Source organism: Ursus maritimus, unplaced genomic scaffold (genome assembly GCF_017311325.1).
Source record: "Ursus maritimus isolate PB19 unplaced genomic scaffold, ASM1731132v1 scaffold_6, whole genome shotgun sequence".
Taxonomy (NCBI): domain Eukaryota; kingdom Metazoa; phylum Chordata; class Mammalia; order Carnivora; family Ursidae; genus Ursus; species Ursus maritimus.
Genome location: NW_024426774.1, coordinates 19584464 through 19599804, shown reverse-complemented (window position 1 = coordinate 19599804; position 15341 = coordinate 19584464). Strand labels below are relative to the sequence as shown.

At 43.4% G+C, this 15341-nt stretch overlaps 1 protein-coding gene across 15 annotated transcripts in view; it reads left to right on the top strand.

Moving 5' to 3' along the window:
* Window positions 1–15341, top strand: part of DTNB (dystrobrevin beta) — a 231551-nt gene that overhangs the window by 85561 nt on the left and 130649 nt on the right. The window contains exon 9 of one of the 15 annotated variants that reach the window (XM_040622978.1): window positions 14948–15319. The exons of 13 other annotated variants lie outside the window; for them this stretch is intronic. In XM_040622978.1, the coding sequence (XP_040478912.1) occupies window positions 14948–14974 (27 nt within the window). In that variant the 3' untranslated portion in view covers window positions 14975–15319. Of the gene's footprint in view, window positions 1–3172; window positions 4059–14947; window positions 15320–15341 lie in introns of those variants that run through there. One more of the 15 variants, XM_040622977.1, reaches the window with a different exon arrangement.

Sequence of the window (15341 nt, the reverse complement as noted above, 5' to 3'; positions counted from 1 at the left end):
GCATTGTAAGGAGCTACTCATGGTCTTGTTAAAGGAGACTGTGATTTACTCAGAGGTCCTGGACTTGTCTTCAGATGCACTAAATGGGACCTCGGGTTTTCTCGTGGGAGAGGTTCGAGTATGTTTTATGTGTAGGAAGAGGGGGGAAAAAGGTATTTCATGATTAGAATTACTTACCGATATCCGTGTTTTCCTTCTCTTCCTGGACCTATACCTAGATGATATAGACCATCCTCCTTGCAGACAGATGGGACCATATGACTAGTTCTTACCAGCGGAATTTCTTTGCAGGTGATCTGTGTTACTTCTGGGCCAAGGCTGTTTAAAGCAGATGTGTCCTCTCATCCTCTCTTTACCCTTCTCACTCCCTGTAGACACTGGTCACATGGAAGGATCTCCAAACAAACTAGTAGAGGCAGGAGTCCTTCGATGAAAGGAGGCTGGGTATCTGGTAGATGGATTGGAGCCCCTCAGCCAATTTACACTGGACTTGCACAGGAGCAAGAAATCAGAAAGCAGAATCCAGAGTATTGGGTCATAGAGGTTGTGTTGAGAAAGTAAGATTTGAGCAGTGTCTAGCAGACATCTGGGGAGAAGGAGGATGTTTCAGCATGGAGCCTGAGACCAGGTGTGTGCTTCTGAGTTCATGGAACAGCAAAGAAGCCTGTGTGCTCAGAGTGGAGTGAACAGGAGGAGGACTACTGGAGAGGAGGTCAGATGGCTCCCAAGGGCCGTTCTGTCCATTGTAAGGATGTTGGCCTTTACTCTAGGGAAATGAGGAGTAGTTTTGAGTAGAAGAATGGCATGGCTTGATTTATCTTTTAAAATGATCGGTCTGGATAACAGAATTGAAGGTGCTTACTAGATATCCATGTGGAGTTGTTGAGTAGGCCGTGGTACTTGAGTCTGGACATCGAAAAGGAAGTCTGAGATAGAAATGTCAGCTTGGGGGTCCTTAGCAAGTGGTTGATATTTAAAGCCATGAGACTGGATGGTACCACCAGGTGAGTGAGCAGAGAGAGAGGAGAGAAGGAAGAAGAGACGAGGAATGAGAACTGACCTCAGGGGTCATCAGTAAGAGATCTGGGAGAAGGGGAAGAGCCTGCAAACAGTGATGCAGGGGGAAACCTCTCCTAGAAGCGCATGAAGAGTGTTTCCAGGAGGAGGGAGCGACCATCCGTGTCCGGTGCTGTGACAGCCAAGTGAGAAGACCAGGAAGTGGCCCCTCATTTAACGATGTGGGGGTCATCTTGCAAGAGCAGTGGGGACAAAACCTGTCCGAAGTGATCTATTTCTTTTTTTTTTTTTGAAAGACTTTATTTATTTATTTGACAGACAGAGAGACAGCCAGCAAGAGAGGGAACACAAGCAGGGGGAGTGGGAGAGGAAGAAGCAGGCTCCCAGCAGAGCCTGATGCGGGGCTCGATCCCAGGACTCCGGGATCACGCCTTGAGCCATAGGCAGACGCTTAACGACTAAACCACCCAGGCGCCCCAAAGTCATCTATTTCTAACGCTTTTTCTACTAGTTGTTCTCAGTGGGATTTTAGGAGACCCGACTAATCCCACTTTGCTTTTTCCTGCTCACAATTACAGCCTCCCGGGAGTTAGGCAGATGGCAGGCCGTTCAAGAAGGTGGTTTTAACTGTGAGGAAGTAATGGACTTGCCAGTGGCCCCTGAACTGAATACAGCCCAACCCCATGCGGCCTTTCCAGAAGGAGCAGAGCCGGAAGCTCGAGGCTGAGGGCCCAGGGGAGAATGTGAGCTCTCCGCAGTGCTTGCAGACACCAGGAAATGGGGGGGGGGGGGGGGGGGGGGGGGCATGTTCATGCCTTCCCTGGAACCAGCCAGTCTGGTGAGAAGAAGGAGGGGCAGAGAGGGAGCCGGTGGGGTCCTCCAGAGAAGCTCCTCCACATGGAAACAAGGCAGTGGGCCGTGTAATCAGCATCGATTTGTACATTCTAGTTTGCAAGGATATATTCATCGTCTCTGAGGTTCCTGGGTTGTATTCCAAGTAACCTTGCCACCCGGAGGCCTGCGGTGCACAGTGTTTCAATTATTGTTGCTGCAAAATAAGCCTCTCCGCGACTGCTGACAGGAAACAACCATTTTATTAGGCCCGTGGGTTTGGTGTCAGGGGTTTGGACAGGGCCGCGGGGCTGGGTTGTCCCTGCCCCATGACTTCTGGGGCCTCTGCTGGATTTCTGAAATACCAGGCAGGGTGGGTGGCTTGAATGACTGCAGGCTTCTTCACTCACGCGCATGTCTGGAGTCTGTCCGGGGACGGCTAGAAGGCTGGGCTCAGCCAGACGGTAGGCTGGAGCCACCTGTGTGTGGCCTGTGGCCTGAATGTGGCCTGTGCCTTCCACAGCACGTGGCTGTGTTTTCAGAGAGAGCATCCCTGGAGGAAGCATCTGGAGAATCAGGAGTGTGAGGGGAAAGTTGCTGTGCAAGTCATGCGGTCACATTCTGCCAAATGGTGTTGGTTACAGCATCGAGGCACTAGGGCCAGTCCAGCTGGGGTGGGGGGGTGCGGGGAGGGAGAGGATGCTGGGGGCGGCAGTGGCCGTGAAGTCCCGTCACAAAGGAGCATGTGTGGTGTGGCGAGTGGGATGGCGCAGTTATGTTTGGGAATAATTCCTGGTGTATATAGTTAATGCTCAGTGAGTATTTGTTAAGTAGATGAATGAAAGAACATACGCATGAGCACATCCGGCTGTGCATCCAGTCTGCCACACAGAGGAAAACCTTATGATCTGAACAGGGCTTTCTGTTCAAATGGTTAATTCACCCAGAGAAACTGGCTATCATGTTCTTCTACTAAGTTGTACTTTTAAAAGAGCACTTTGTTAAAACAACTATGCATATTATTTACTGGGATTTTTCCCCTCATATTTATTCCCATATTAAGATTTGAAGGAAGATTCTTTGAAAGTATTTCAGATACAGTGTTGTTGTTAATCACTGTTAGATGACCTTAACCCTGGCCTTCATTTTCCTTGCTCAGGGCGTACATGCTTTTCTGATTTGTTTTATGCATCTTTCTCTTCCTCCTCTTCCTTTTTTTCCCTCCTCGTCCTCCTCCTCCTCTCTCTCTCTCATATCTCGCACTTTCTTCCAATTACTGTGAAGTATATATATAACATAAAATTTACACCTTGCCTCTTTGTAGGTGTCCAATTCACTACCATTGAGGACATCCATATTGTCGTGCAACCATTGGCACCATCCATCTGGAACTTTTCCATTTTCCCAAACAGAAACGCTTAACCCTTTCGGGCTATGCGAGGAGGGCTAGAAAGAAGCCATTTCCTGCCCTCCCCTCTGCCTTATGTTCAGATCTCTGCTTACCTCAGTCTTCACTTTACCAAGAAAAATTTGATCTCCACTTGGCAGGAAGGCTGTGTGTGTGTGTTTATACAAAATACACTTGTAGCACGGCTACTATTTGTTAGTCGAGTGGCTTGTAGAGGTGGTTATGTAATATGGAATATATGGAAATTTCACCTTTCTTCCCAGCAGAGGGCAGGCTCCACCTCTGAACAAAGTTACTCGTTCTTCAAAATCTGTAAATGAGGAAGTATTTGGATTTGTTTAGCAATCTCTATTAATTTTATTGCTTCTTTTAAAAAAAATAAATATTAACAGGCAACACACACATGTCTAGTATACTTATTTGGGCATTAGTCGTATTAAATAATTTACCTTAAGGACTCAGGGCAAATTTTGTTGTCATAGACCTGGACCAGTTAAGATTGTTGTTGACCTGTCCTTGTCAGAAGCAGTATTTAATTCTCATGTGACTAGCATACCTCTCCTCACATCTCTAGAATTTTGAGAGATTATGTATTCAATGAGAAAAAAGTGTGCTTCTTGGCCTCGCTTTGGCCCAGACCCAAATAGTCATGTCATAATTTAACTACTTTGTACATAGTGTAAAACTAGGCAGGGGGATTTTTAAATTTTTTAATTTTTAAAATTCAGGAGTAATTAACATACAGTGTTATATTAGTTTCAGGTGTACAATATAGTAATTCAACAACTTTATGCCTTACCCAGTGCTCATCATTAAGTGTGCTCTCAATCCCCTTCACCTATTTCACCCATCCCCACACCCGCCTCCCCTCAGCTAACCGTCAGTTTGTTCTCTATAGTTAAGAGTCTGTTTTTTGGTTTGTCTCTTTTTTCCCCTTTGTTCATTTGTTTTGTTTCTTAAATTCCACATATGAATGAAATCATATAGTATTTGTCTTTCTCTGACTGACTCATTTTACTTAGCATAATACTCTGGGTCCGTACTACTCTTGCTGCAGATGGCAAGATTTCATTCTTTTTTATGGTTGAGTAACATTCCATTGTATGTATACCACACCTTCTTTATCCATTCATCTATTGATGGACTCTTGGGTTGCTTCCAAAATTTGACTATTGCAAATAATGTTACAATAAACATATATTTTTATATGTGCATATATCTTTTTGAATTAGTGTTTTTGCTTTCTTTGGGTAAATACCCAGTAGTGGAATTATTGGATCATACGGTAGTTCTATTTTTAATTTGTTGCGGAACTTCCATACCATTTTCTGTAGTGGCTGCAGCAGCTCATCTCTCACCAACAGTGCACGAAGTTTCCTTTTTTAGGAGGACTGTTTTTTTAAAGGCACAAGGCAATATCCCTACTTGTGGCAAGTTATAACACAACGTAAGACAAATCCATGAAGACATTCCGCACAAAATCTACAAATGGGACATGTAGCCCAATGCCCTACACTCCACAGAGAAGCTGCTGAGACTGTGTCCACTATGGTTCCTGGCTCTGTTTTCATTAGTCACGGCCTCACCATCTTACATGGCACCACCATTCCCATCTCGATCTGTTGGTGACTCATTGCCCCCCCCCCCATCCTTCTTGCAGTCCTCAGTCCTCCACATCTCGAGTGCTTTTACAACTGCTGCTCCTTAGTCAGCAAGCTGCCCTCATTTTTACTGCTTCTCTAAGCATTTCTTTTGCGCCCCCCCCACCTTAATTGAAGTTTGGCTGTCCTTTAGGAGCTCCCCTTCTCCCGCACCCTTTCAGGTGGTACCTATTTATTCTCCCACATCTATGTGTTTTTAGAAGTTGGGAGGTGAAATTATTGTGAGGGTGGCTATGTAATTTATCATATACAACAGACCTACTTGAGAGTGAAAGGGGCCCTATTCTTTATGCGGGGAGTGACAGCATGCATAAACTGGGATTTCCTGGGTAAACTGTTTATGGACACTGTTTTAGTGTTCTGTTACTGCATAATAAATTATCACAAAGTTAGCAGCTTAAAACAACAGAGATTTGTTATTTCTGTTTCTGCGTGTCAGAAGTCCAGGCAATGGCATGACTGGATTCTCCTCTCTAGGTCTTACTGGGCTGAATTCAGGGTGTTAGTGAGGCTGTAGTTATCATCTGGGTTGGGGGGTCCTCTTGCCAGCTCACTGGTTGGCCAAATTCATTTTATTGCAGGTATGGTATCGAGGTCCCCATTTTCCTGCTAGTTCCCAGCCGGGGAGGACTCTCAGCTCCCAGACGCCCCTCTGCAGTTCCTTGCCATGCAGCCCCCAATGGCAGTTTACAAAATGGACATTTGTTTTCTTCCAGGGCAGTTGGAGCACATCTCTCTGACTTCTTCTGCAACTCGCCAGAAAAAATGCTGCTCTTAAAGGGCTCACCTGATAAGACCAAGCCGTCAGGGTAGTCTCCCTTTTGCCATATAACATAATCAGAAGGGTGATAGAGTTCATCATCTTCACAGGTTCCAGTTACAGTCAAAGGGGAAAGGGTTCTCTGAGTACAGGGGTTACCGAGAGTCAACTTAGAATTCTGCATGTACTACTCGACCTGTTCCTTTTCATCCTTGCTTTCTTTTCTTTAAATTTTTTTTTTATTTTTTAAAAGATTTTATTTATTTATTTGACAGAGATAGAGACAGCCAGCGAGAGAGGGAACACAAGCAGGGGGAGTGGGAGAGGAAGAAGCAGGCTCCCAGCGGAGGAGCCTGATGTGGGGCTCGATCCCAGAACTCTGGGATCACGCCCTGAGCTGAAGGCAGACACTTAACGACTGAGCCACCCAGGCGCCCCTCATCCTTGCTTTCTACCTTGCCGCTTCTAGACCATTACGCCTTAAATCTCTAGGATCAAACAACAACAACAAGCAAGATACTGCCTTGAGGCTCATGCCATTTCAGCTCTACCCCCTTCTTCTTTTCTGATTGCAGTTATCTTTTGGGTCATTTCCCTTCACTTCGGGATGGAATGGTACCAGAATTGTGGTCACTTCTTGAGTGATTTCAGTATCTATAGAATTAAACCTTTCAAGACCCTGGCCACACAGTTTCTTGACTTCCTCGACTCTGACAGTCTTCTCCTCCGCTGAGCCTCAGACATCCACTCCCTCATGTACACCCCAGACCCTCTCAACCCCTCTAACTGCTCTACTTCAAAACCACTGATTTAGACACCCCATTCTGTGTTGACCCCCATTGTCATTCCCACTGACTTGTTCCAACGACTCTCTCACTAAGACCGTCCGTGTCTTCCTGCCAGCCTCTGCTCCATTGACTTGTCTGCTTTCTCAGTCCTCTCTTCTTTCATTTCTCCTTACCATTTTAGATATGGTGCTGCTTTCCTGTACCATAAACTCCATTGTCCTGTGACTTTTTTTTTTTTTTATCCATAGCTCTGTCAACTAAATTCATGGATGAATTCATCTGTCTGATTTCTCTTAAGTATTTCTGGAGAAAGCCATACAAAAAGGCGGACTAGTATTCCCATAAATTCATGATCACCAACTTCATATTGACCCTCAGCACTGCAATCCTGCTCTCTGATTACCTCGCTTTTCCATTCTTTGCGATGGTCAATTAAAGTTGTATAGGAATAAAATATCCATTTTAAAAAAAACGTCTACCCCCACTCTTCCCTCTCTTTCAAAGGATGACCTCCTTTCTTACTACACAGAGAAAACAAAAGCCATTAGACAGGAACTCCCTTAATTTTCTGCTGAGTTCACTCACTCATTTATATTTTTTCAACAAATTCTTATTAGGTACCTGCTACATAGCAGATGTACGGTGAAAACTATAAAACATCACCGAAAGTAATTAGAGAAAACCTAAGTAAATAGAAAAACTTACACATTTATAGATTGAAAGACTTAATATTGTTAAGATGACAATACTTCCTTAATTTATCTACAGACTCAATGCAATTTCCATGAGAATCTCAGCTGCTTTTTTGCATAACCCTATAAGCTGATCCCGAAATTTCATATGGATATGCAAGGGACTCAAAATAGCCAAAACAATCTTGAAGAGGAAGAAAACAGACAACTCACACTGTCTGACTTTTAAACTTACATCAGTAATAAAACAGTAATCAAGACAGTGTAGTACTTGCATGAGGTTAAATGTACAGATAGATTAATGGAACAGAAGTGAGAGTTCAAAAATAAGCCCTTACCTTTGTTGTCGATAGATTTTCAACAAGGGTGACAGGACTATTCAGGAGGGGAAGAATAGTCTTTTCAAAATGTGCTGGGACAATTGGATATTTACATGCAAAAGAATGAAACTGGACTCCTACCTTACACCGTATAAAAAATTAACATGGGTTATAGACCTAAATGTAATAGCTAAAACTAAGAAACTGTTAGGACAAAACGTAGGCATAGACTTTTGTGACCTTGGGGTACTCTGCGCCTTCTTAGAAGTGATACTAAAAGCATAAGCACCGGAAGAATCATAGATAATTGAACTTCACCGAAAATAAAGTTGGTGCTTCATTTTTTTTTTTTTTTTAAAGATTTTATTTATTTATTTGACAGAGATAGAGACAGCCAGCGAGAGAGGGAACACAAGCAGGGAGAGTGGGAGAGGAAGAAGCAGGCTTCCAGCGGAGGAGCCTGATGTGGGGCTCGATCCCACAACGTCGGGATCATGCCCTGAGCCGAAGGCAGACGCTTAACCGCTGTGCCACCCAGGTGCCCCTAAAGTTGGTGCTTCAAAGAACACCATCAAGACAGTAAAAAGGCAATTCACTGAAAAGGAGGAAATACTTGCAAATCATATATCTGATAAGGGACTTGTATCCAGAATTATAAAGAACTCATAACTCAACAAAAAACCACCAAATAACCCAATTTAAACAGGAGCAAAGGGAAAGTAGAGTGGTGGTTACCGGGAGCTGGGTGTGGGGGAAGGAATGAGAGTTGTGTAATCAATACAGAGTTTCAGATTTGCAAGACGAACAAGTTTGGGAGATCTATTTCACAACAGAGTGAATATACTTAACACTACTGGAGTGATGGTTGAGAGGGCCAATTTTCCATCTCGGGGTTTTACAATAAAAAAAAAGCAAGTTAACTTTAGGGGGAAAATGGGTAAAGGATCTGAATAGACATTTCTCCAAAGAAGATATACAAATGGCCATTAAGCACGTTGAAAGGATGCTCAACGTCATTAGTCATTAGTCTAATCAAAGCCACCACGAGATGCCACTTCATACCCACTACGATGGTTAAAATAAGAAAAGATTGACAATAACTAGTGGTAACGAGAATGTGAAGAAACAAGAACCCCAGTCCACTGCTGGTAGGAATGTAAAAATTTTCCACTGTGGAAAAACAGTTTAGTAGTTCCTCAAAATGTTAAACATAGTTACAGTGTGGTCCAGCACTCCCAGGTGAGAACTGAGAATTCTCCTTTGGGAACTGAAAACATGTTTGCAGACATAAACTTGTATATGGAAGTTTGTAGCAACATTATTCAGAATAGCTAAAAAGTGGAAATAACCCAAATATCGGTCAACTGATGAACAAAGCACAGTGTATATCAATATAATGGAATATTATTAGACAAGAAAAGGAAAGGAAGTACTGGTACATGATAAAACATGGATGAACCTTGAAACTATGCCAAGTGAAAGAAGCCAGACACAAAATGTCACATATTGTATGACTCCATTTATATGAAATGTCCAGAACAGGCAAATGCAAAGGGACAGAAAGCAGATTGGTGGTTGCCAAGGGCTGAGGAGAGGGAGGAATAGGGTGTGACTGCCAGTGAGTATTGGATTTCTTTTTGGGGTGAAGAAAATGTTCTGAAATGAGATATTAGTTATGGTTGTACAACTCTTTCAGTATACTAAAAACCACTGAATTGTAATGTTAAAAGGGTGAATTTTATGGTATGTAAATTATATCTCAATAAAGCTGTTTTTTGTTTTTTTTTTTAACTCGGTCAGGAAAAGCCTTTTTTGAAGAAGTGACATTTAAACTGGGGTTGGAATGACTAACTTGAGGTTGGTGGTTATAAATTCGAAGTCCGACCAGTCAGCATAGTTGAGTATTTACTTCCCCAGTGCGTAGAGGGTAGAGGAGCAGAGTGGATAAAGTTGGAGTTTAGACAAAGGAAGAGAGCTGGCAAGGGGGGAGGGGTTGGAGAGTATGCAAAGAAATGATGGGCCATGGAGTGTAGGTTGATTAAAGGAGCAACGAGGCCTTGAGGGAGACAAGGGACCAGGGGAAGGGGGTAGGCTCAGTGGAGTATAGGACCTGCTGGCATGGAAGTATTGTTGGAGGCAGGTCCTTGAAGGAGCGAGCCAGACAGGCAGAAGTTTGTATGAGAATGGGGTGCTTGCAATCGAGATTTTCGGTGATGTACAGTCACTGGCAGTAGAATGTTCCAGGACGTGACTGCGAGGCTGGTGGCTGATGTTGAGGAGGGAAAGGTGGGTGAAGGGGAGTTCAAGGAAGACCAGTGTATAATTTCCTATAGCTGCCAGAACAAATTATTACAGGCTTGGTGCCTTAAAGCAGAAGTTCTGGACACCACAGATTTGAAGTCAAGATGTCACCAGGACCACACTCCCTGGTGGAGACTCGAGGGAAGAGTCCATTTGTATTAGAGGTCTCCAGAGAAACAGAACCTATACACATGTTGCATATATTTATACACATATATATTTTTATATAAGGAGATTATTATAAGGAATTGGTTCATGCAGTCATGGAGGCTGATGAGTCTCAAGATGGACAGGATGCGCTGGGAGGCTGGAGACCCAGGAGAGACGATGGTGGAGTGCCAGTTTCTGTCTGACAGGCTGGGAACCTGGGGAACCGATGATGTTGACGATGTCGTTCGGTCTGGGTCCGGAGGCTAGCGGCCTGCAGACCCAGGAAGAGCAGATGTTTCCATTCAAGTCTGAAGGCAGGAAAAAGCCAGCGTCCTAGTTCAAAGGCAGTCAGGCCAGAGGAGTTCTCTCTTATTTGGGCCAGGGTCAGCCTTTTTGTTCTACTCAGGTCTTCAACTAATTGGATGAAGCCCATTCACATTAGGGAGGGGAGTCTGCTTTACTTGGTCTACCAATTTCTATGTTAATCTCATCTAAAAACACCCTCACAGGAACACTCAAACTAATGCCAGACCAAATATCTGGGCGTCCTCTAGCCCAGCAAGTTGACGTGGAATTAGTCATCACACGATTCTTCGCCTCCTCTCACTTCTGGTGGCTGTTGGCATTTCTTGACCTGTGGCTGCATCGTTGCAATTACTGCCTTCTTGGTCACATTGCCTCTTCCTCTTCTTTCCCTTTCCCTCGTGTGTCTATTTTATGAGGATATAGGAGTTGCATTTGGGCCTACCCATATAATTCAGGATAAACTCTTTGTCTCAAGATCCTTAACTTAATCATGTTTTGCCATAGAAGGTAATATTCACTTTTTTTTTTTTTTTTGCCATGTAAGGTAATATTCTCAGGTTCCAGAGATTAGGATGTGGACATATCTTTTGGGGGCCACCATTCAACCCACTATAACTTGTCTGTGGGAAAGGTCAACTATGTGGATGTTGGAATCAATAAGAATTATGGCCGTTGTAATGTTGGACTCGACTACAGACAGATATTTAGTGTTTTGGTCTGATGATGGACATTTAAAACTGGGGTTTTAAGGAAAAGAGAAAATGATGTGAGAGTGGCAGTGAGATTCTAGGAGAAGATTCAGCAGTTTGAGGGCATGAGAGAGAAAGCAGCTGTCTCTTGAATGGCTGCAGGGGCAGCTGAGCCGTCGGGGAAAGCCAGGTTTCCTCCCAGGACAAGAAGGTGAAGTAACACTCAGAGAAGAGGATACTCTGCTAGAGAAGGGAGGTGGGGGTGCAGACTATGAGGACAAGTAGAATGAGAGTTGAGGATTAGGAGAGATGGGGTTGTGGGAGGGTATTACAGGGCCTTATGGGAGTAAGCATCCAAGTGGGAGTCTTGGATTTCTCATGAAACAAGCATGGTGTGATGACCTTATAACAAAGGTTGGGCTGGAATCAGTCCAGGTAGTGTCCAGTGCAGACCACGGTGCTGCTGCTACCAGTGTGAGTTGGGAGAGGTCTTGCCAGGCATGCACAGAGCCCTGGGTGCCTGTCTTTCTTTCTGTCCCTGTGGTATGAAGGCCTGGGGAAAAGTGTCCTGAGGTTCTGACCGACAGACTGACCGCTTCACTGACCGAGGTGCTCCCTCTGACACTGTGGACTTTGTGGTGCCATTTGAGAGAGAAAAGGAAAAGGCTGGAGAGACAAATAGGCTGGAGATATCCTGATAGCGTTTATCAGCATTTTCAGTAGGTTGATCGGGAGTTCTAAATATTGCTTTTTTCAGCATCTGAACATTGCCCCCACTCTACTATGGTATTTGGATGCACTATTTATTCTTAAATCCATTTACAGCTGCAAAAGTGCTGAGTTTGAAAGCAGAACATTTGAAATGGACCCAGCTGTTTAAAAAGATGGATGCTTATCAAAGAAAGTATTGGTGTATAGTTTATGAACAATAAGGCATTTTTTCCAACCAGCTTGATTATTCCTAGAGCGAAGAGATGACAGGGAGGTTTTCCATTGCAGAGAAATGTATGACTTCACCTAAACAACGCTTTAAATGAGCAGTTCCTTCCTACAGTCCTGACTCCCCCGCAGCCCTTTCTCCCGCTTTAGATCTTTTCTGATTCTTACAGGCGGCCACCAGAGCTGAACTGGAGAGCGTGTACCCTACTGTCATGTGTGGAGACAATTACAGGGAACCATGTGACCCTGCGATGTGAATTGCTTGTTTCTGTATTAACTCACTTATATCAGGAATTGTTGCCTGTATAAACTGATGCTTTCTGAGATCTAGTGGTGCAGATTTAGGCTAGAACTGATTCTCCAAAGAAGTTTAATACATGCGGATTGTATATTCATTACATTTTCTCTCCATTTAGTGACTACGACATGTTCAATGATGGAATGGTCATGTATTAGTGATGAAACCTTTTGATTACCTCTGATAAACCAGATATTGTGTTCCCTGGCATCTCTCCTGAGCTGTGTTTTCTTCTCTTTCGGTGCCCTCCCTCTGAATGTTTTCACACAATTCTAGGTTTTTAAATGATCCCCCTAGACATGGATAGTTTTCTGCAATTCTTAATTCCAGCCCAGGCTTCTTGTCCAGGTAAAGACTCATCTGTGCTGTGGTCTAATGGACATTTCCATCTGGAAGTCTCACTGGCTTTTCTGTCGCTAAATAATTCTAATAATTTTTCAGTCAATTTTCTCGGACTTCTAAGTAGACACCTGTATCATCTATAGGAAACAGTAACTTAGTAATTTCCCAATAGTTACAGCTTTTTTTTTTTAACCTCTTTATGTTGGTAGGAGCTTCTAGAGTGGTGTTTCCTAAATTTGCCTGAAAAGAATCAACTGGGCAGCTTATTAAATATACAAAATGCTAAGCCTCTGCCCCTGGGAACTTTATCTTATTAGGTCTGGGTTGAGGCAGAGGAATCTGCTTTGTTTTGTTTTATTTTTAAAACAAGCACCCCAGGATTTTTTTTTTTTTTTTAATCTTCAGGCAAGTTTGGGGAACTCTGTTTCAGAGCAGTGCTAAGTCCTAGTGGTGGTAGTCTTTTGTTCCCGACTTTGGTATGTTTGCATCGTGACGGTGTTCATCGACTCCGGCCTCTCCTCCTGCCTTGACCTGTGGCAGTATTTGTGACGACCTTTGCAGACATTGGTTACGCAGATGTAGTCACACAGTTGGTGATCTAAGCCAGGCAAAGAGCTCTCTGCCCCGGTAATCCTTCCAAAAACATTTCTAGTGCCTGTTCCATTCCAGGCCCCGGAAAGCGGGGCAATGCACAGACGCACACGGCAGGTCTTCTTGGTTTCCCCACCCCCAGCCTCTCTTTCTTGGGGCTCTGTCTGTCTGTCAGTCTACTTCTGCAGGACTCCGTGCTCTGCTCCTTTTTGTTTTAGCTGACTAGACCCTTTGTTTGCCAAAACCTGAAGTATTGGTCACGCTTCCTTGTTCTATCCTCTGTGCAACCTGTCCTTGCTTTTGAGCCAGACCTCTGTCTGCTCAATGTATACTTGTAAACCAGATGATTTATAACACACCGAAGTTCTCTTTCATGGAGTAATGCTTTGAAAGCCTTTACAATTATGTCTTTGGTCTGGGACTTTTATTTATATGCTTGACTCACAGGCAGCCCTCCACAGTACTGAACTATTTGTAGGTGCTTGTTCTGCCGTGTTTTCTTACCTCTCTGTCTTTTAGTCTGTTGTTCAGGCTGCGTTTTTTCTCCTCTCCTCCCCATCCTCCCAGCTTGGCCGTGCCACCTGCTGTAGAGCGCTACAGTTCAGCTTCGCCGTTTCGTCTCTCCCTGGGAGAGCTGATGTCTATGTCTGCACGTGCTCTGCTGTGGCACACGGAGCGCCCCCTTCAGCTTACCCTGCCATTGCGAGTGTCTGCTCATTTGTCTGTATGTCCTACTACATCCTAAGTCCTCAGTATGTTATTCGCCTTTATACCTTAGTGTTTATTAAAGAACTTTCTAAAAGTTGGCACTTCCCACTTGTTCCAGTTTTTAAACCACTTTTGATCATGGACATATTCATTTTATGCCCACCCAACACTTAGAAGATTGATAAGCTCCAGTTCTGGAAGGAATGTGGAGAAGAGTACGCTAGAAGATTCCTAGCAGGAGTGTGAATGGATACATTTGAAAAATAAAATTTTAAATAAATATAACCTTTGACCCAACAATTCCCCACCTAGAAATTCTCCCATAAAAACATTTGTACCAAGTGTTTTAGGATTTCTGTATGAGGCTGTCATATCAGCATTATTTATCATAGCCTACCCTCTCCCCCGCAAAAAAGGAAATGGCTAACATATCCAATAGTAGCAAAATGGTTAAATTTGTTATGATGTGTACATAATTTTACCTATGGAATTCCGTATATGTAGCAGTCAAAATAAGTGAAATCGATTTTTGTGTGCGAATATGGAAAGAAGTCTGTGATACATGCCCATTCTCTTTTCTCCTCAGAGAGAACCTCTGTTTTGATTTTGGTGTTTAGTATTTCCATTCATATTTTTTGTATTTTTTGTTATACACGTGAATGTGACTATTGAAATACACAGCATTGTTTCTTATATTTTTAAACTTAATCAAAATTAGCATCATGGTGCATATGTATTTTTTCCTGCAGCTTTCTTTTTACCTACATTGTTTTTTTAAATGATCTCTGTGTTGATGTGGTTATTTTCAATGCCATTTAGAATTCAGTTCTACGAACATACCGCATTTGATTTATTCTCCTCTTGACTGACATTCAGCTTGTCTCTGATTTTCTACGTTTCCAAACAAACTTTTAGTGGATTTTCTGGTACAGGTCATCTTGTGCAGTGTGGAGCTTTTCTGGGGTATGTTTTTAGGAGTGGGATCCCTGGTTCAAGGGTACTGTACATCTTCAGTTTTACTAGATATTTCAAAATTATTTTCCCAGGTGGCTTTACCTCCGCACGCTCCCACCAGCCGTGTCTGAGCTTTGCTGTTCATCTGCATCTTCGTTTATAAGGAATACATTACTTCTACTTCTCTTACAGAGCAGCCAAACTCTTAACATCGTTTGAAGAAGATAGGACTATGAACTGCCGGTTAAAGCTACAGAGAAAGAAAGTTCTTAGAGGGCAAGCCAGTACTCAGTGCAGCATTTTTCACTGTTGTGTATCCTGTGAAAGGCGTCAACTTCCACACAAAATTGAATGCTTTCCACTCAGGCCAGCTCGACAGGACAACTCAGAAGCAAAGTTTGGCCTTGAACTGTGTTTTTGTCTGTATGCATTCATAACTTTTTTAGGGTTTTTTTTTTTAATTTAAATTCAATTAGCCAACATATAGTACATCATTAGTTTCAGATGTAGAGTTCAGTAATTCATCAGTTGCATCTAACGCCCAGTGCTCATCATATCACATGCCCTCCTTAATGCCCATCCCCCC